Source organism: Hemitrygon akajei, chromosome 21 (assembly GCF_048418815.1).
Source record: "Hemitrygon akajei chromosome 21, sHemAka1.3, whole genome shotgun sequence".
NCBI lineage: Eukaryota > Metazoa > Chordata > Chondrichthyes > Myliobatiformes > Dasyatidae > Hemitrygon > Hemitrygon akajei.
Window position 1 is genome coordinate 12318457 of NC_133144.1, and position 21051 is coordinate 12339507.

The 21051-nt window shown below is 48.9% G+C and overlaps 1 protein-coding gene across 4 annotated transcripts in view; it reads right to left on the reverse strand.

The window, feature by feature from the left end:
• The window catches only part of tln2b (talin 2b), a 353394-nt gene that overhangs the window by 158877 nt on the left and 173466 nt on the right, over positions 1-21051 (reverse strand). For all 4 annotated transcript variants that reach the window (XM_073024834.1, XM_073024833.1, XM_073024835.1 and 1 more), the window contains exons 18-21: positions 19746-19844; positions 19052-19219; positions 14945-15239; positions 13542-13708 (exon numbers count right to left, since the gene is read on the reverse strand). In XM_073024834.1, coding sequence (XP_072880935.1) covers positions 13542-13708; positions 14945-15239; positions 19052-19219; positions 19746-19844 — 729 coding nt within the window. The remainder of the gene's footprint in view (positions 1-13541; positions 13709-14944; positions 15240-19051; positions 19220-19745; positions 19845-21051) is intronic.

Consider the following 21051-nt stretch of genomic DNA (forward strand, 5'->3'; position numbering starts at 1 on the left):
CTGAGAAAAGTCCATCTCCCACCCCCCATCCTCACCACATTCTACAGAGGATGTATTGAGAGCATCCTGAGCAGCTGTATCACTGCCTGGTTTGGGAACTGCACCGTCTCGGATTGTAAGACCCTGCAGCGGATAGTGAGGTCAGCTGAGAAGATCATCGGGGTCTCTCTTCCCGCTATTACAGACATTTACACCACACACTGCACCTGCAAAGCTAACAGCATTGTGAAGGACCCTACACACCCCTCACACAAACTCTTCTCCCTCCTGCCATCTGGCAAAAGATACCAAAGCATTTGGGCTCTCACGACCAGACCGTGCAACAGTTTATTCCCCCAAGCCATCAGACTCCTTAATACTCAGAGTCTAGACTGACATCTACATAATGTATTATTATATTGTAATTTGTCCTCTACTGTGCCTATTGTCTTGTTTATATAATTATTGTACTGCCCTGTACTGTTTTGTGCGCTTTATGTAGTCCTGTGCAGGTCTGTAGTCTAGTTAAGTTTTTATGCTTTACGTAGTCTAGTGTAGCCTCGTGCTGTCTCGCATAGACTTGTGTAGTTTTGTGTTGTTTCATGTAGCACCAGGGCACTGGAGGAACGTTGTTTCGTTTTTACTGTGTATTGTACCAGCAGTTTATGGTCGAAATGACTATAAACTTGACTTGAGGTGAGGAAATCCACAGGCAGATTAGAGCTTTTAAAATAAACACACTCATTTAAATCTGCCCAAGTATAAAAAGTGTGAGGAGAATCTGCTGTATGTGCAGAGAGATGGTGAAAAGGTGAGTAAATAAATGCCTGGATGAGGGAGAGGACAGACTCCAATAGGGTTAAAATGGCCATTGCTAACTGGAACTGTCATACAAATTTCCAAGAACCCATCAAGAACTTTTGATCCTTCACTGATCCTCACGAAGGTGGTGGTGACCTGCTGTAGACCATATGATCAAAAGCACAGTAACAAACTAGGCCATTCAGCCCACTGAGTCTGCCCCGACATTCAGTCATGGCTGATTCACTTTTACCTTCTTTCTCTCCAGAACCTTTTGGTGTCCTTACTAACCTAAAACCCTATGAACCTCCACTTTAAAAGTACTCAAGTACTTAACCTCCACAGGCATCTGTGGCAATGAATTCCACAGAATCAGAATCCGGTTTAATATCACTGGCAGATGTTGTGAAATCGCAACCCTCCAGCTAAAGAAATTCGTTCTCATCTCTGTCGACATGGATTTCTTCACCCTGTGTCCTTGGATCCTAGGCTTCTATTATTGGAAACATTCTCCCCATGTCTACTCTATCTAGGCCTTTCAATATTTGGTATGTATTATGAGATTCTCCTCCCCCCCCCCCCCCCCCCATTATTCTAAAGTACAGGCCTAAAGCCATCAAATGCTCCTGCGTTAACCCTTTCATTGCCGGGTAATTCTCAAACTTCCTCCGGACCCTCTCCCAATCCTTTCTTAAATATGGGGCTCAAAACTGCTCTCAGTACTTCAAATGTGGTCTGACCAATGCCTTACAAAGCATTACATCTTTGCTTTTATACTCTCGTCCTCTTGAAATAAAAGCTAACATTGTGTGTGCCTTCTTTATTACTGACACAGCCCTGCAAGTTTACATTTAGGGAATCCTGCACTAGGACACCCAAGTCGCTTGGCACCTCGGATTTCTGAATTTGCTCCTCTGTTGGAAAGTAGTCTATACCTTCCAGTGAAGGTGCTAAAAAAGAGTGTTGTTAGGTTCCGACCCAGTGAAGGACCAGTGATATTTTAAGTATAGAAAATGATGAATAATGTAAATAGAGTAGACAGTAAGAATCTTTACTCCCCAGGGTCACCATTATGTACCGTGTCTAAGATGTGGGCGATCATGGTCTTAACCATGATTGTTCTTGGCAAACTTTTCTACAGAAGTGGTTTGTCATTGCCTTCCCCTGGGCAGTGTCTTTACAAGACCCCAGCCATTATCAATACTCTTCAGAGATTGTCTGCCTGGCATCAGTGGTCACATAACCAGGGGTGTGATATGCACCAGCTGCTCATACGACCATCCACCACCTGCCCCATGGCTTCATGTGACCCTGATCGGTGGGAGGGGCCAGGCAGGTGCTACACCTTGCCCAACGGTGCCTGCAGGGTAGCAGAGGGAAGGAGCGCCTTACCCCTCTTTTGGTAGAGATGCGTCTCCACCTCACCACTCATTTCCCAGGATAGAAATGTCAAATGCTGGAAGAGAACTTTAAGCTGAGAGGTCAAGTTTAAAGAAGGTGATAGGCTAAGTTGCTTTTACACTGAGAGTGGGGGTGCCTACAGAGGGTTAGCAGGGGTAGTTGCATAAGTAGAAATGCCAGTGGCATTTAACAGGACTATGAAGGGATTGGAGAGGTAAGGATCATGCATGGACAGAAAAGGTTTAATTTAGCATTATGGTTAGCAGAGACACAGTGGGTCTAAGGGCCTATAACTGTGCTGTACTGTTTTGTGTTGTACATTTTAACGTCTGGACGATGTACCACTGGTAGGTGACCTGTGTGTGGATCTTCTCTCACAAATCAGCTGCTCCTGTCCTTGTTGAAATTTGCAGGTTTGGGAGGTTAAGTCAGAGTCAGACAGTTGAGTCATAAGTGTATTTTGGAGGTAGTGACCAGTGCAGCCACTGTATTTTCTTGATGATTTCATGAGAGTGCTGGAGAGTACTCATCCAGCCAATGGAGAATATTCCATGTTCTGATTTGTGCTTTGTAAGCAGTGGAAGAGCTTTGGGGTGTTTGAAGATGAGTCACTCTGATCTGCTCTTGTAGCCATGATGTTTATGTGTTGGTCCAACTGAATTTCTGATGCATGGTCAGCCCCAAGATACTATTGATGGAGAACAATAATGAGGTAGGTGACAGAATCTCTCTTGTTGTAGATGGTCTTTGTCTAACACACCTGTAGCACTGCTGGAGATGGCCTTTGTCTAACACACCTGTAGCACTGCTGGAGATGGCCTTTGTCTAACACACCTGTAGCACTGCTGGAGATGGCCTTTGTCTAACACACCTGTAGCACTGCTGGAGATGGCCTTTGTCTAACACACCTGTAGCACTGCTGGAGATGGCCTTTGTCTAACACACCTGTAGCACTGCTGGAGATGGCCTTTGTCTAACACACCTGTAGCACTGCTGGAGATGGTCTTTGTCTAACACACCTGTAGCACTGCTGGAGATGGTCTTTGTCTAACACACCTGTAGCACTGCTGGAGATGGTCTTTGTTTAACACACCTGTAGCACTGCTGGAGATGGTCTTTGTCTAACACACCTGTAGCACTGCTGGAGATGGTCTTTGTCTAACACACCAGTAGCACTGCTGGAGATGGCCTTTGTCTAACACACCTGTAGCACGGCTGGAGATGGCCTTTGTCTAACACACCAGTAGCACTGCTGGAGATGGCCTTTGTCTAACACACCTGTAGCACGGCTGGAGATGGCCTTTGTCTAACACACCTGTAGCACTGCTGGAGATGGTCTTTGTCTAGCACACCTGTAGCACTGCTGGAGATGGTCTTTGTCTAGCACACGTGTAGCACTGCTGGAGATGGTCTTTGTCTAACACACCTGTAGCACTGCTGGAGATGGCCTTTGTCTAACACACGTGTAGCACTGCTGGAGATGGTCTTTGTCTAACACACCTGTAGCACTGCTGGAGATGGCCTTTGTCTAACACACCTGTAGCACTGCTGGAGATGGCCTTTGTCTAGCACACCTGTAGCACTGCTGGAGATGGTCTTTGTCTAACACACCTGTAGCACTGCTGGAGATGGCCTTTGTCTAGCACACCTGTAGCATTGCTGGAGATGGCCTTTGTCTAACACACCTGTAGCACTGCTGGAGATGGTCTTTGTCTAACACACCTGTAGCACTGCTGGAGATGGCCTTTGTCTAGCACACCTGTAGCACTGCTGGAGATGGCCTTTGTCTAACACACCTGTAGCACTGCTGGAGATGGTCTTTGTCTAACACACCTGTAGCACTGCTGGAGATGGCCTTTGTTTAACACACCTGTAGCACTGCTGGAGATGGTCTTTGTCTAACACACCTGTAGCACTGCTGGAGATGGTCTTTGTTTAACACACCTGTAGCACTGCTGGAGATGGCCTTTGTCTAACACACCTGTAGCACTGCTGGAGATGGTCTTTGTCTAGCACACCTGTAGCACTGCTGGAGATGGTCTTTGTCTAGCACACCTGTAGCACTGCTGGAGATGGCCTTTGTCTAACACACGTGTAGCACTGCTGGAGATGGTCTTTGTCTAACACACCTGTAGCACTGCTGGAGATGGTCTTTGTCTAACACACCTGTAGCACTGCTGGAGATGGCCTTTGTCTAACACACCTGTAGCACTGCTGGAGATGGCCTTTGTCTAACACACCTGTAGCACTGCTGGAGATGGCCTTTGTCTAACACACCTGTAGCACTGCTGGAGATGGTCTTTGTCTAGCACACCTGTAGCACTGCTGGAGATGGTCTTTGTCTAGCACACCTGTAGCACTGCTGGAGATGGCCTTTGTCTAGCACACCTGTAGCACGGCTGGAGATGGTCTTTGTCTAACACACCTGTAGCACTGCTGGAGATGGTCTTTGTCTAACACACCTGTAGCACTGCTGGAGATGGCCTTTGTTTAACACACCTGTAGCACTGCTGGAGATGGTCTTTGTCTAACACACCTGTAGCACTGCTGGAGATGGTCTTTGTCTAACACACCTGTAGCACTGCTGGAGATGGCCTTTGTCTAACACACCTGTAGCACTGCTGGAGATGGTCTTTGTCTAACACACCTGTAGCACTGCTGGAGATGGCCTTTGTCTAACACACGTGTAGCACTGCTGGAGATGGCCTTTGTCTAGCACACCTGTAGCACTGCTGGAGATGGTCTTTGTCTAACACACCAGTAGCACTGCTGGAGATGGTCTTTGTCTAGCACACCTGTAGCACTGCTGGAGATGGTCTTTGTCTAGCACACCTGTAGCACTGCTGGAGATGGCCTTTGTCTAGCACACCTGTAGCACTGCTGGAGATGGTCTTTGTCTAGCACACCTGTAGCACTGCTGGAGATGGCCTTTGTCTAACACACCTGTAGCACTGCTGGAGATGGTCTTTGTCTAGCACACGTGTAGCACTGCTGGAGATGGTCTTTGTCTAACACACCTGTAGCACTGCTGGAGATGGCCTTTGTTTAACACACCTGTAGCACTGCTGGAGATGGCCTTTGTTTAACACACCTGTAGCACTGCTGGAGATGGCCTTTGTCTAACACACCTGTAGCACTGCTGGAGATGGTCTTTGTCTAGCACACGTGTAGCACTGCTGGAGATGGCCTTTGTTTAACACACCTGTAGCACTGCTGGAGATGGTCTTTGTCTAACACACCTGTAGCACTGCTGGAGATGGTCTTTGTCTAACACACCTGTAGCACTGCTGGAGATGGCCTTTGTTTAACACACCTGTAGCACTGCTGGAGATGGCCTTTGTCTAACACACCTGTAGCACTGCTGGAGATGGTCTTTGTCTAGCACACGTGTAGCACTGCTGGAGATGGCCTTTGTTTAACACACCTGTAGCACTGCTGGAGATGGTCTTTGTCTAACACACCTGTAGCACTGCTGGAGATGGCCTTTGTCTAACACACCTGTAGCACTGCTGGAGATGGCCTTTGTTTAACACACCTGTAGCACTGCTGGAGATGGTCTTTGTCTAACACACCTGTAGCACTGCTGGAGATGGTCTTTGTCTAGCACACCTGTAGCATGGCTGGAGATGGTCTTTGTCTAGCACACCTGTAGCACTGCTGGAGATGGTCTTTGTCTAGCACACCTGTAGCACTGCTGGAGATGGTCTTTGTCTAACACACCTGTAGCACTGCTGGAGATGGTCTTTGTCTAGCACACCTGTAGCACTGCTGGAGATGGTCTTTGTCTAACACACCTGTAGCACTGCTGGAGATGGCCTTTGTCTAACACACCTGTAGCACTGCTGGAGATGGCCTTTGTTTAACACACCTGTAGCACTGCTGGAGATGGCCTTTGTTTAACACACCTGTAGCACTGCTGGAGATGGTCTTTGTTTAACACACCTGTAGCACTGCTGGAGATGGCCTTTGTTTAACACACCTGTAGCACTGCTGGAGATGGCCTTTGTTTAACACACCTGTAGCACTGCTGGAGATGGCCTTTGTCTAACACACCTGTAGCACTGCTGGAGATGGTCTTTGTCTAGCACACCTGTAGCACTGCTGGAGATGGTCTTTGTCTAACACACCTGTAGCACTGCTGGAGATGGCCTTTGTCTAACACACCTGTAGCACTGCTGGAGATGGCCTTTGTTTAACACACCTGTAGCACTGCTGGAGATGGCCTTTGTTTAACACACCTGTAGCACTGCTGGAGATGGTCTTTGTTTAACACACCTGTAGCACTGCTGGAGATGGCCTTTGTTTAACACACCTGTAGCACTGCTGGAGATGGCCTTTGTTTAACACACCTGTAGCACTGCTGGAGATGGCCTTTGTCTAACACACCTGTAGCACTGCTGGAGATGGTCTTTGTCTAGCACACCTGTAGCACTGCTGGAGATGGTCTTTGTCTAACACACCTGTAGCACTGCTGGAGATGGCCTTTGTCTAACACACCTGTAGCACTGCTGGAGATGGCCTTTGTTTAACACACCTGTAGCACTGCTGGAGATGGCCTTTGTTTAACACACCTGTAGCACTGCTGGAGATGGCCTTTGTCTAGCACACCTGTAGCACTGCTGGAGATGGTCTTTGTCTAGCACACCTGTAGCACTGCTGGAGATGGTCTTTGTCTAACACACGTGTAGCACTGCTGGAGATGGCCTTTGTCTAACACACCTGTAGCACTGCTGGAGATGGTCTTTGTCTAACACACCTGTAGCACTGCTGGAGATGGCCTTTGTCTAACACACCTGTAGCACTGCTGGAGATGGTCTTTGTCTAACACACCTGTAGCACTGCTGGAGATGGCCTTTGTCTAACACACCTGTAGCACTGCTGGAGATGGTCTTTGTCTAACACACCTGTAGCACTGCTGGAGATGGCCTTTGTCTAACACACCTGTAGCACTGCTGGAGATGGTCTTTGTCTAACACACCTGTAGCACTGCTGGAGATGGCCTTTGTCTAACACACCTGTAGCACTGCTGGAGATGGCCTTTGTCTAACACACCTGTAGCACTGCTGGAGATGGTCTTTGTCTAACACACCTGTAGCACTGCTGGAGATGGCCTTTGTCTAACACACCTGTAGCACTGCTGGAGATGGTCTTTGTCTAACACACCTGTAGCACTGCTGGAGATGGTCTTTGTCTAACACACCTGTAGCACTGCTGGAGATGGTCTTTGTCTAGCACACCTGTAGCACTGCTGGAGATGGTCTTTGTCTAGCACACCTGTAGCACTGCTGGAGATGGTCTTTGTCTAACACACCTGTAGCACTGCTGGAGATGGTCTTTGTCTAACACACCTGTAGCACTGCTGGAGATGGCCTTTGTCTAACACACCTGTAGCACTGCTGGAGATGGCCTTTGTCTAACACACCTGTAGCACTGCTGGAGATGGTCTTTGTCTAACACACCTGTAGCACTGCTGGAGATGGTCTTTGTCTAACACACCTGTAGCACTGCTGGAGATGGTCTTTGTCTAGCACACCTGTAGCACTGCTGGAGATGGTCTTTGTCTAGCACACCTGTAGCACTGCTGGAGATGGTCTTTGTCTAACACACCTGTAGCACTGCTGGAGATGGTCTTTGTCTAACACACCTGTAGCACTGCTGGAGATGGCCTTTGTCTAACACACCTGTAGCACTGCTGGAGATGGCCTTTGTCTAACACACCTGTAGCACTGCTGGAGATGGTCTTTGTCTAACACACCTGTAGCACTGCTGGAGATGGCCTTTGTCTAACACACCTGTAGCACTGCTGGAGATGGTCTTTGTCTAACACACCTGTAGCACTGCTGGAGATGGTCTTTATCTAACACACCTGTAGCACTGCTGGAGATGGCCTTTGTCTAACACACCTGTAGCACTGCTGGAGATGGCCTTTGTCTAACACACCTGTAGCACTGCTGGAGATGGTCTTTGTCTAACACACCTGTAGCACTGCTGGAGATGGCCTTTGTCTAACACACCTGTAGCACTGCTGGAGATGGTCTTTGTCTAACACACCTGTAGCACTGCTGGAGATGGTCTTTGTCTAACACACCTGTAGCACTGCTGGAGATGGTCTTTGTCTAGCACACCTGTAGCACTGCTGGAGATGGTCTTTGTCTAGCACACCTGTAGCACTGCTGGAGATGGTCTTTGTCTAACACACCTGTAGCACTGCTGGAGATGGTCTTTGTCTAACACACCTGTAGCACTGCTGGAGATGGCCTTTGTCTAACACACCTGTAGCACTGCTGGAGATGGCCTTTGTCTAACACACCTGTAGCACTGCTGGAGATGGTCTTTGTCTAACACACCTGTAGCACTGTTGGAGATGGCCTTTGTCTAACACACCTGTAGCACTGCTGGAGATGGTCTTTGTCTAACACACCTGTAGCACTGCTGGAGATGGTCTTTGTCTAGCACACCTGTAGCACTGCTGGAGATGGTCTTTGTTTAACACACCTGTAGCACTGCTGGAGATGGCCTTTGTCTAGCACACCTGTAGCACTGCTGGAGATGGTCTTTGTCTAACACACCTGTAGCACTGCTGGAGATGGTCTTTGTCTAGCACACCTGTAGCACTGCTGGAGATGGCCTTTGTCTAGCACACCTGTAGCACTGCTGGAGATGGTCTTTGTCTAACACACCTGTAGCACTGCTGGAGATGGTCTTTGTCTAACACACCTGTAGCACTGCTGGAGATGGTCTTTGTCTAACACACCTGTAGCACTGCTGGAGATGGTCTTTGTCTAACACACCTGTAGCACTGCTGGAGATGGTCTTTGTCTAACACACCTGTAGCACTGCTGGAGATGGCCTTTGTCTAGCACACCTGTAGCACTGCTGGAGATGGCCTTTGTCTAACACACGTGTAGCACTGCTGGAGATGGTCTTTGTCTAACACACCTGTAGCAACGGTTATTTGCCACTTAGCAGCCCATGCCTGAAAGATACACAAGTCCTAAGGTAAGCAGGTACGGGCTGCTTCATCTTCAAAAGGCAGTGCCTCAAAAAGGTGGAATCCATCATCAAGGACCTTCACCATCTGGGACAGGCATTTTTCCTTTTCCAACAATCAGGAAGGAGGTAAAGAAGCCTGAACACCCATACTCAACAACTTAGCAATGGCTTCTTCTCCTCTATCATCAGATTTCTTACTGTCCATGAATCCATGAACACCCTCTCACTATTTCTCTTTTGCACTATTACTGTAACCTATAGTAATTTATTACTGGAACCAATAGTAGCACCGTCTTTGAGTGCAAGGCTGTTGCTGTGACGTTACTCGACCAGCTGATCTATCTTGCTCCTGTACGGCTCCACGTCACCATCTGAAATTCTGCCAACAATAGTCCTGTCATCGGCAAATTTAGAGATGGTGTTTGAGCTGTGCCTGGCTCCACAGTTTTAGGTGTAGAGAGGATGGAACAGTGGGCTAAGCGTATACCCTTTAGGTGTGTCAGTGTTGATGGTCAGCGAAGAAGAGATGTAATTTCTGATCTGCACAGACTGTGGTCTCCCAGTGAGGAAGTCAAGCACCCAGTTGCAGGGGTGGTACAGAGGCCCAGGTTTTGGAGTGTGTTGATTAGAACTGAGGGTATGATTGAATTGGACACTGAGCTGTAGTCAATAAACAGCAGCCTGGATAGTACTATTGTTCAGGTGGTCTAACGCCAAGTGCAGAGCCAGAAGATTGCATCTGCTGTAGACCTATTGTGGTGACAGGTAAATAGATAGATAGATAGATAGATAGATAGATACTTTATTCATCCCCATGGGGAAATTCAACATTTTTTCCAATGCCCCATACACTTGTTGTAGCAAAACTAATTACATACAATACTTAACTCAGTAAAAATATGATATGCATCTAAATCACTCTCTCAAAAAGCATTAATAATAGCTTTTAAAAAGTTCTTAAGTAGTTTACTTAAATACATTAAATACAATCAACCCCGGCACTTTAACATATCTTACTCCTGGCGGTTGAATTGTAAAGCCTAATAGCACCAGGTCTGGGTCCTTGCTGAGGCAGGAGTAGATTTTAGCCATGCCCCCCCTCTCTAAGCTCTTCATCATAGAAGACGTGGGTGCCACTGGGTGAGGCAGCTCATCCTGCTCTTCTTGGGCACTGGTTTGATTGCCGCTCTTTTGAAGCAGCTGGAACATCCGACTGCAGGAGTGAGAGATTGAAGATGTCCTTGAACACTCTTGCCAGTTGGTTGGCACAGGTTTTCAGAGCCCTTCTAGGTATGCCATCAGGCCTGACACCTTGCGAGGGTTCATCCTCTTGAAAGGCGTTTACATTGGCCTCCACGACAGAGACCACAGTGTTCTCCGGATGCTGCAGGGATTCGCACAGATGTAGAAATACTCACCCTTTCAAGGTGTGGATAAAAGGCGTTGAGCTCATCTGAGAGTGAAGCCTCACTGCCATTCATGATGTCAAGTTTTGCTTTGCAGGAAGCGATGGAACGACAAACCTTGCCAGAGCTGACATGCATCCAATTCAGTCTCTAACCTCAATCAGAATTGCTTTTTTGCTCTTAAGAAATCTTTCCACAGGTCGTACTGGGACTTCTTGTATAGTTCTGGATCTCTGGTCTTGAATGCCACCGATCTAGTCATCAGCAAACTGTGAATCTCCCGGATCATCGACAGTTTTTGACTTAGGTATGTTCACGAAGGCACAAAATCCTGTTAATGGTCTCTTGATCCCAGCAAGGCTGCTGGGAATATTAAAGTTGATGGCCTTATCCCATTTTAATCACTCCTTCATAGAATAGGCCCACTGATGACGTCTTCCTGTTCAATTAGTTCCTACATCACTCTGACAAAACATTTTCTCCATGAACCTTTAAACCAGCTGTTCACTCAGCATCCAGGAGAGAGACTGTCCAAAGGTTAATCAGCCGACAGGAGTCAGCTCAATCCATCCACGTTAAATACAACAGCTTCAACAAAGTTGTAGTGAGGTAGTTCCCTTCTCTGAATTACACTTTGGCTGGATCATTACAATATTAGCAATCAAACCACAACACAACTTAGAAACTCAATGCACCTGGTCAGTGTAAAGCAGGTCTCTAACATCACTGTAGATTAGTGGTCACCAACCCGTCGATCACAATCGACTGGTCGATCTTTGAGACTTTCCCAGTAGATCCCGAAAAAAAATGAAAAATAAATACACAACTACTGTTGAGAGATTGTTTCTGGGTTGCGGGGTTTCAGTTCCGTTCTTTCTGCCTAGTGTGCATGCGTGTAGCTCCCCCGCACTACACAGTGTAATTCAGTGGTCCCCAACCATCGGACCGCGAGGAAATGATATGAGTCAGCTGCACCTTTCCTCATTCCCTGTCACGCCCACAAACTTTTGTTGGCCGATAGATCCTACAAGCGGGGCGGGCGCGAGTCCTGTCACACTCCTCGCTCGTTCGGTCGCTCTCTCCGGACTGCGACTGCCGCAGCTCCGGTACGGGGACCTCCGGCCCTGACCTCGTCCTCTCACCCCACCCACGACCAGTCACACCTGGCCAAGGCGTCTGGCGGTGGGCGGGCGGCCGGAGTTCAGGCCGGGAGGCTGTCTAATGAGGCAATGAAACACTCAAAACTGCTTCGGCACCTTGAGTCCAAGCACCCCACACTTAGAGACAAACCCGTTCAGTTTTCTCAGCGGAAAAAACGTGAGCAAGCGGGACAGAAGCTAAGTGCCGAGAGCCATGAAAACTAAATTGCAGAATAGACTGGACACAAGGAACCTGCTTCGAGTATCGCTGTATTCTGGTCGTGTTGAACACCCCCCCCCCGCCCCCCCTCGGTCAGCCAGTCCGCGGGGCAAAAAAGGGTGGGTACCCCTGGTGTTCACACATTATTTCTGCTTCTGGGTTGCGGGGTTTCTGCCCCGTTGTGCACGCATGTAACTAATCGATCTGGGGTCGATCTCGCCTTTCACTAAGGCTGAGGTAGGGGATCTTGGGCTTAAAGAGGTTGGTGACCACTACTGTAGATGGACCGAGAGGGTGACGATGTTCACCAAGCTGCCACACATCCAAATGCTGCTTTATCCGGTCCACAGCTGCTCCCCCACCCCACCCACCCCCCACCCCCCACCCCCGGTCGTCCCATTTATCATTTCATCAATTGCATTCCGCACAGTTACATTCTATACCAAATGAGCAATGACAGCTCTTAAGCAGCATTAATTGCAGTAAATGTTTCTAACACCTTGCAAAGTTTGACAGAGAGGAGCTAGAAACCATTTTCTCTACACCGTAGAGACTAATTCGACCAGGTAGCTGCTTGATCAGTTTTGGAGGCTGGCACTGTCAAGCAGCATTTAGTACCCGGTTGCCGAGCAGCAGTTACACGTGGTCCAGGGTGTTTTAGAGGCAACAGGCCCCTCCCTCAATGTCAGCCGATGAATCAGACCAACCCGCCGGTACATTCAGTTATTGCAACACACACATAACGCTGGAAGAATTCAGCAGGTCAGGCAGCATCTATGGAGATGAGTATACGGTTGACGTTTTTGGCTGAGGCCCACTGCTGAAGAAGGGTCTCGGCCCAAAAAGTCGTCTGTTGATTCACTTCCACAGATGCTGCCTGACCTGCAGAGTCCCTCCGGCATTTGGAGTGTGTTGCTTTGGATTTCCATCTCTGCCGAATTTCTCGTGTTTAAAATTAATCTGCTGCTTTCTGATGCCAGCCTATACATTAAAACATTCACCAAATGGGTAAGAGCTTGTCTTGGAAGGCCAACACATGACCCAGATACTAACCCAGGACAACTGCGCCCAACAAACCTTGGAACCGGTCACTGGCTGGCCTGACATGCTCTTGTGTTTAATTTCAAGGACCGTCTTGTCTGCATTAAGGGATGCACATCACTATCAGCAAGAATAAACAAATCTTAATAACTTTACACCAGAGAACAGTCTCCCAGCAGACCCAGCACTGACTGCAGTTAGCGTGGGGCCAAACTACAGAGAAATATCGCAAGAAATGATGCTCAGACACTCATGGCCATGTCAGGACACTAAGTGATTCAGATCACTGGGCAGGCTGTCATTACAGTCTTGGAGAGATACAGCACCGAAACTGGCCCTTTTTCATCCCACCAATCCACACCGACCATCGACCCCTCATTGACAATAATCTGACATTCGTTCCCCGAGACAGCAGGGCTGGCAATGTTTTCACAACCAAGGCCGTAAACCTGCACTGCAGTTTGAAAGCTGTCCGTCGCACTACAGAAAGGCCGGATGCAGGCGACTGAACTGGGGGTCGCCACAGCCTCGCGGCCGGCCTGCGAACAAGGGGTATATTACCTTTGCTGCTTCCACCATTCTCGCTGTAGAATCAGCCAGGAGCTTGGCAGCGGCCAGCAGCTTCTTCGAGTTATCCACGTCACTCTCAGCCTCTGCGTCAGATCTCATCGCATTCACCAGGTCGGATGTCGCCTGGGCCAGAACCCGGGCCTGACGAACCATCTCTCCTACAGACCGCAAATGGCATTTCACTGTTATTTACCACCGTCCGGCCAAGCATTGCCCCAAGCTCACCTCAGACAGTCCCGACCGTCCACAGCTTAACCAGCCCCGCCCGGGCAGCTTGTTTAAAGCCCCACCATTCTTTCCCAACAGCATCGGTTCATTTGTCTTTTCCCCTTCTCAGCGTCACTCCGCAAGTGAGTGTCACCTTCCCATCAGCTCACGAGTGGCCGATCAAAGGGACCCAAATAGACCAATGACCACACAGGCCCTGGACATGCTCTCCCGGGGCCAGGGCCGCGGACCCAGTGAGGGAAATTGGGAAGAGGTAGTTCTTCTAGCAGCAATGAATGGCCCCCTTCTGCCCATCTCTACGAAAGCAGGCCCAGAAAGGGACCTCAAATTCATGTTTGGTCATCCTGTACTGTCTGAATCATCATCCACACACAGATCACTTCGTGAAGACCTCCTCACTGGAGTTCTAAATAAAGGACACAGTGGATTTCTGTACACTGCCTGCACAAGACTGATGGTCAGACTCTCCCGTTTCCAAAACCCTGTAGACTTTCATCAAGCAGGTAAATTTTGTACTGTTTAACCTTGCTTCATTGAACAAAAACAAACAAAGACCATCTGACTGCTAATCTGAAAATACCCCAGTATTCAGTGACCACTGCACTCACATCCTTCAACCTGGTCCTCAGTTTTCCCTCCTGTCAGCCCAACGTTAGTCAGTCTGGGAGAGGGCTGGGAATGAAAGTGCTACTCTCCAATCTTGGCAGGTTGGAAGACGACCAGTGGGGGCCACAAGTGACCAGGTGGTGCCTCCGATGGATCTCAGGGGAGACTTGGGCCAAGGCTTACAAGAAGCAGGCCAGTTACTGCAAACACCCAACGGGTCAGGCAATATCCAGGAAATGAGACAACAAACTCACGTTCAAGTCTCAGTCCTCATGCAAAGTCATTGAATCATTTCATTCCCACAGATGCTGACTGACCTGTTGGGTCTTTCCAATGAAGCCTTTCACTCGTGTTAAAGGATTTGTTTTTGAAGTCAATAACTGTCAACTAATCTACAATTACGTTGAGCTTTGAGAAAGTACCATGGACTATACATCTGTGAACCAGAATGTTCTCCAAACATCAAATGGAACTCAACCTGAACATGACTCCCACTCCCCAGCCATAAAGGCCAGGGATAAAACTTCCATCAAACATCCATCCTCTGTTGCTCTGCTTACCTGCATCACCCATGGAGCTGAAGATGCTCTCGGTAACTGTCATGATGGTGTCAGTGGCCTGGTCGTAGCGTCCAATGGGCTCGCCCCTGCTGGCGTACTGGCGGACGTGCTGGAGGAGGTCGTTGAGGGCCTGGCTGACCACACTCGCAGCGGCACCGACTTGCTTCAACAGCTCCCCGTCGTCGGTCGCAGCCTGGCAGGCCTTGACGCAGCCCTCGACAGAGCGATCCACCAGCTTCCCAGCCTCCACCAGCTGCTCCTGACACACGGGGGAGCTGATTGTTGGGCTGACCACCTAGAGCAGGAGTCAAAGTTAACGTCGAACTGATCTCAAACGTGAACGCTCAGAATACATGTCATCTGGAGTCAATGGCTACACAGGAGGGAGAGGGTTTGTTTGGTCTACCAGTTGGCTCTTCGAACAGGGTTAGTCCCAGGGCTCTGCTTCTGCCTCCCTGAGCAAACTAACATTGGTTCAACTGTGTGCCGTTAGTCCTGGGGGTACAATACTGTGACATTGTCTCACGGTCTCGCTCAGTTACACAGAGGCAGCGCAATATTTTCCCAACCCAGACTCGGAGGAGCTCCCTGTCCTCCACTGCTGGCTACCTGCCCATCTCCCGCATGCTCCCACCACTAGGACAGTCTGATGAGCAAGGGTATCTGTGGATGGTTAGAGCTTGTGTCATTGACCCCAGGAGGTGGTCTGAACTTACTCCAACAGCCTGCTGAGACACCAACTCTACACCCATTCAGACTAGGTCGGATTTGGTCAGGTCTAAACTCTACAATAAGCAACACACACAAAATGCTATAGAAATTTCAGCAGATCAGGCAGCACCTATGAGGGAAAATGTGACCCCAATTATTGACTGTTTATTTCCTTCCATTGATGCTGCCCGACTTGCTGAATTCCTCCAGCATTGAGCGTGTCTGCATGTCTGTTGGTGTGTGTGTCTGCGTGCCTGTGCCTGTTGTTTTGTGTCTGCATGCCTGTTGGCGTGTGTGTCTGTGTGACTGTGTATCTGTTGGTGTATGTCTCTGTGTGCCTGTGCGTGTGTGTCTGCATGCTTGTTGGCATGTGTGACTGTGTGTCTGTTGGTGTGTGTGCCTGCGTGCCTGCGCGTGTGTCTGCATGCCTGTTGGTGTGTGTGACTGTGTGCCTGTTGGTGTGTGTGACTGTGTGCCCATTGGTGTGTGTGACTGTGTGCCCGTTGGTGTGTGCGACTGTGTGCCCGTTGGTGTGTGTGTCTGCATGCCTGTTGGTGTGTGTGTCTGTGTGACTGTGTGTCTGTTGGTGTGTGTGTCTGTGTGCCTGTTGGTGTGTGTGACTGTGTGCCCGTTGGTGTGTGCGACTGTGTGCCCGTTGGTGTGTATGTCTGCATGCCTGTTGGTGTGTGTGTCTGTGTGACTGTGTGTCTGTTGGTGTGTGCGTCTGTGTGCCTGTTGGTGTGTCTGACTGTGTGCCTGTTGGTGTGTGTGACTGTGTGCCTGTTGGTGTGTGTGTGACTGTGTGCCTGTTGGTGTGTGACTGTGTGCCTGTTGGTGTGTGTGTGTCTGCGTGTCTGTTGGTGTGTGTGTGTGTGTGTTGGTGTGTGTGACTGTGTGCCTGTTGGTGTGTGTGTGTGTGCCTGTTGGTGTGTGTGTGTGTGCCTGTTGGTGTGTGTGACTGTGTGCCTATTGGTGTGTGTGACTGTGTGCCTGTTGGTGTGTGTGACTGTGTGCCTGTTGGTGTGTGTGTCTGTGTGCCTGTTGGTGTGTGTGACTGTGTGCCTGTTGGTGTGTGTGTCTGTGTGCCTGTTGGTGTGTGTGACTGTGTGCCTGTTGGTGTGTGTGTGACTGTGTGCCTGTTGGTGTGTGTGTGTCTGCGTGTCTGTTGGTGTGTGACTGTGTGCCTGTTGGTGTGTGTGTGTCTGCGTGTCTGTTGGTGTGTGTGTGTGTGTGTTGGTGTGTGTGACTGTGTGCCTGTTGGTGTGTGTGTGTGTGCCTGTTGGTGTGTGTGTGTGTGCCTGTTGGTGTGTGTGACTGTGTGCCTATTGGTGTGTGTGACTGTGTGCCTGTTGGTGTGTGTGACTGTGTGCCTGTTGGTGTGTGTGTCTGTGTGCCTGTTGGTGTGTGTGACTGTGTGCCTGTTGGTGTGTGTGTCTGTGTGCCTGTTGGTGTGTGTGACTGTGTGCCTGTTGGTGTGTGTGACTGTGTGCCTGTTGGTGTGTGTGTGACTGTGTGCCTGTTGGTGTGTGTGACTGTGTGCCTGTTGGTGTGTGTGACTGTGTGCCTGTTGGTGTGTGTGTGACTGTGTGCCTGTTGGTGTGTGTGTCTGTGTGCCTGTTGGTGTGTGTGTGACTGTGTGCCTGTTGGTGTGTGTGTGACTGTGTGCCTGTTGGTGTGTGTGTCTGTGTGCCTGTGCCTCTTTGTTGCTCAAGATTTCCAACATCGGCAGAAACTTGTGTCTCTCTAGTATGAGAGAAGATCTCATTTAATCATAAAATTTCTTAGACTCAACACGGAAGACACAGGAAGGATGCTTTCCCCTGGCTGTCTGGACCACGGCCACAGAACCAGGTTCACAGTTTCTGGGTTGACCACACAAGACAAAGATGAGGAGTACTTTCTGCACCCACAGGTTGGGGAAGCTTCTGGAACACTCTACCCTGGATGGACACGTGGCTCAGTCAGTGAGGCTGTTCAAATCGCATTGGTGCATTTTTGGGTATTAAGGGAATTGTGGCATGTGGAGATAAAGTAGGAGAGTGGCACTGAGGTAAAGGATCAGCCACTCACAGATACAGGGCAGATGGGCAGTTCTGAATTCCACTTTTTCAGAATCCCACAGGTGAGTCATCAGGATCTAACCCCCTGCTCATAAAATCTGCTAACTTCATACCAGGAGATCAGAGGTGGCAGAGGGTAAATTTCACAGTATTAGCATTTCAGAGGATCTGTCCTGGGTCCGGCATATCAATACCATCACGATGAAAGCACAGCAGTGCCTCTACGTTCTTAGAAGTTTGCGAGGATTCGGCATGTCATCTAAACCTTTGACAAACTTTTATAGAAGTGACTGGCTGCATCACAGCCTGGCATGGAAACACCAATGCCCTTGAACAGAAAAGCCTACAAACAGTAGTGGATATGGCCTGGTCCCCACCACTGAGCATATTTACATGGAGCGCTGTCGCAGAAAAGCTGCATCCATCATCTGGGACCGCCACCATCCAGAGCCTCAGAGCCCACACCACCAGGTTCAGGAACAGTTATTACCCCTCAAGCGTCAGGAAGGAGGTACAGGAGCCTCAGGGCCCACACCACCAGGTTCAGGAACAGTTATTACCCCTCAACCATCAGGAAGGAGGTACAGGAGCCTCAGGGCCCACACCACCAGGTTCAGGAACAGTTATTACCCCTCAACCGTCAGGAAGGAGGTGCAGGAGCCTCAGGACCCACACCACCAGGTTCAGGAACAGTTATTACCCCTCAACCGTCAGGAAGGAGGTACAGAAGCCTCAGGGCCCACACCACCAGGTTCAGGAACAGTTATTACCCCTCAACCGTCAGGAAGGAGGTACAGGAGCCTCAGGGCCCACACCACCAGGTTCAGGAACAGTTATTACCCCTCAACCGTCAGGAAGGAGGTACAGAAGCCTCAGGGCCCACACCACCAGGTTCAGGAACAGTTATTACCCCTCAACCGTCGAGCTCCTGAGCAGAAAGGATAACTTCACTCACACCAACACTGAACTGTTCCCACAACCTACTGACTCACTTTCAAGGACTCTTCATCTCATGATCTTGATAGCTATTGCTTATTTATTTAATATTACTTTTTTTTCTTTTTGTAATGACACAGTTGGGTCTTTTGCACGCTGGTGTTCGTCCGTGCTGGTGTGTGCAGTCTTTCACAGATTCTATTGTGATTCTTGTACTTACTGTGAATACCCACAAGAAACTGAATCTCAGGGTTGTGTATGGAGACGTACACGTACTTTGATAATAAATTTACTTTGAACTACAAATTGCAGGTAATGTCACTGTGTCATATATCTTCTTCTGAAAGCAGTTTAATTCTGGTGCCCTCTGCCTCTGAGACCGGTTTTGCCCGCCACTTACCTTGGCACAGGCGACGAGTTGTGAGGTGGACAGGGCGCACTGCGTGGCAGCAGCGATCACCCGGTTCTGCAGGATTGTGTCCTCAGCCACCTGGGCAACGTTCTTCGCCTTCAGCACCAGCATAGCGGCTGCATTTGCCACAGCCTTGGCCAGGTTCATCAGAACATCCTGCCAAAGAAAAACATGGGACCCCTCACAATACAGCAGTGACTTAAACCCTCCAAAGTGAAGGGGCAAGTAAGAACCACACTTCAGCTGTGCCACACAAAACAGAAACAAAAATGAAAATGAAGTACAGTAAAAACCATGGTGTCATGATGCACAATGGAACAGTAAGGTTGAAAACAGACACTTTGCTGGGTAAAAATCCTAACCGGTTACTAGGTAATAATGTTCAGTATTAACAATAACTAATTACTGATAAATAGAAGTAAGGCAACTTAGTTGCAGAGTAATAATAGTGAGTATCAATGCCGGTGGAAAGTTTCGTGCAGTATTAACAATGTCCCCACTCCCACGTTATGGCACTGCAGTAACATTCGGGATTTTCAGCAATCTTTACACCAACAATTTTTAAAGAACAGTAGAAAGGGTTTAAGAGACCATCAAGGCTTCTGAGAACAGATGCTGAATGCAGAAAGTCACATCATATATTAGCTGAATATGAACTTTGTACCACCCCGTCTCACCCTACCTGAAACCGTTCATCCGTTTCACTCTCTCCAATGTGTCGGAGGAGGTCGCCGCTGGCCTGCCCGATACTCCCGGCTGCCGTCAGGACAGTCTGCCGGGGCTGAGGGGAAAAAAATACACAGCTAGTCAGCAGAGGTCTCCTGTCCTATGTGAACAAGAGGGTGCTGGTGTACATTACTGGGCAAGAAGAAAGGATCTGTTTGCAAGAATGCACAGGGAGTCTCCGTGGTCAGGTCGGAATGGGGCAGGGAGTTATCAATTCTACTGTCTCGACAGTACAGGTAACGACTACCACCATTAACAAGCACCATCACTAAGCGCTTCAAGAGGCTAGTTGAGGCACACATCAACACAAGCCTCCCAGGCAACCTCGAAGTTTTAAGAGAATAATTTCTTCCCCTCTGCCATCACATTCCTGAACAGTCCCTGGACCCACGAAAACCATCTCGATATTCGCCCTCTGCACTGTTTATTTACTTTTGTTTCTTAAAGTAATTTTTGTCTTGGGTTGTACTGCTGCTGCGAAACAAGAAGTTTCACTGCATATGTCAGTGATAATGAAACTTACTCTGGTAATGACTTACAGCCAACACAGGTGCGGAAGGCCATCTCTGTGGCCCTACACTAATATCAGGAGCACGTGGATAATAAAGACAAATATAATCAGACTACTATTTAGAAACATAGAAAACCTACAGCACAATACAGGCCCTTCGGCCCACGATGCTGTGCCAAACACGTACTTACCTTCAAAAGTACCTGGGGTTACCTATAGCGCTCTATTTTTCTAAGCTCCATGTTGCTATCCAAGAGTCTCTTAAAAGATCCTATCATATCCGCCTCCACCACTGTCGCCAGCAGCCCATTCCACACACTCACCACTCTCTGCGTAACAAACTTACCCCTGACTTCTCTATACCTATTTCCAAGCACCTTAAACCTGTGCCCTCTCGTGTTAGGCATTTCAGACCTGGGAAAAAGCCTCTGACTATCCACATGATCAATGGATATTTACTGTCCACAACTCCGCCTTCAGTCCTACATTTCCAAGCGAACTCATCACCAAACTCCTGGATGTGGGTCTCAGCTCCTCCCTTCGCAGCAGGATTCTTGACTTCCTGACCAAGAAACTGCAATCAATAGGGAGCAACACTTGAGTCACGGTTATTCTCAGCAGCAATGTCCCACAAAACGGCAATCTCAGACCCCTACTTTACCCCTCATACACTCACGACTGTACGGTCCGGTTCTGCTCCAACTCCATCTACCGGCTTGCTGATACCGCCATGGTGCACAGAGTCCCAAAT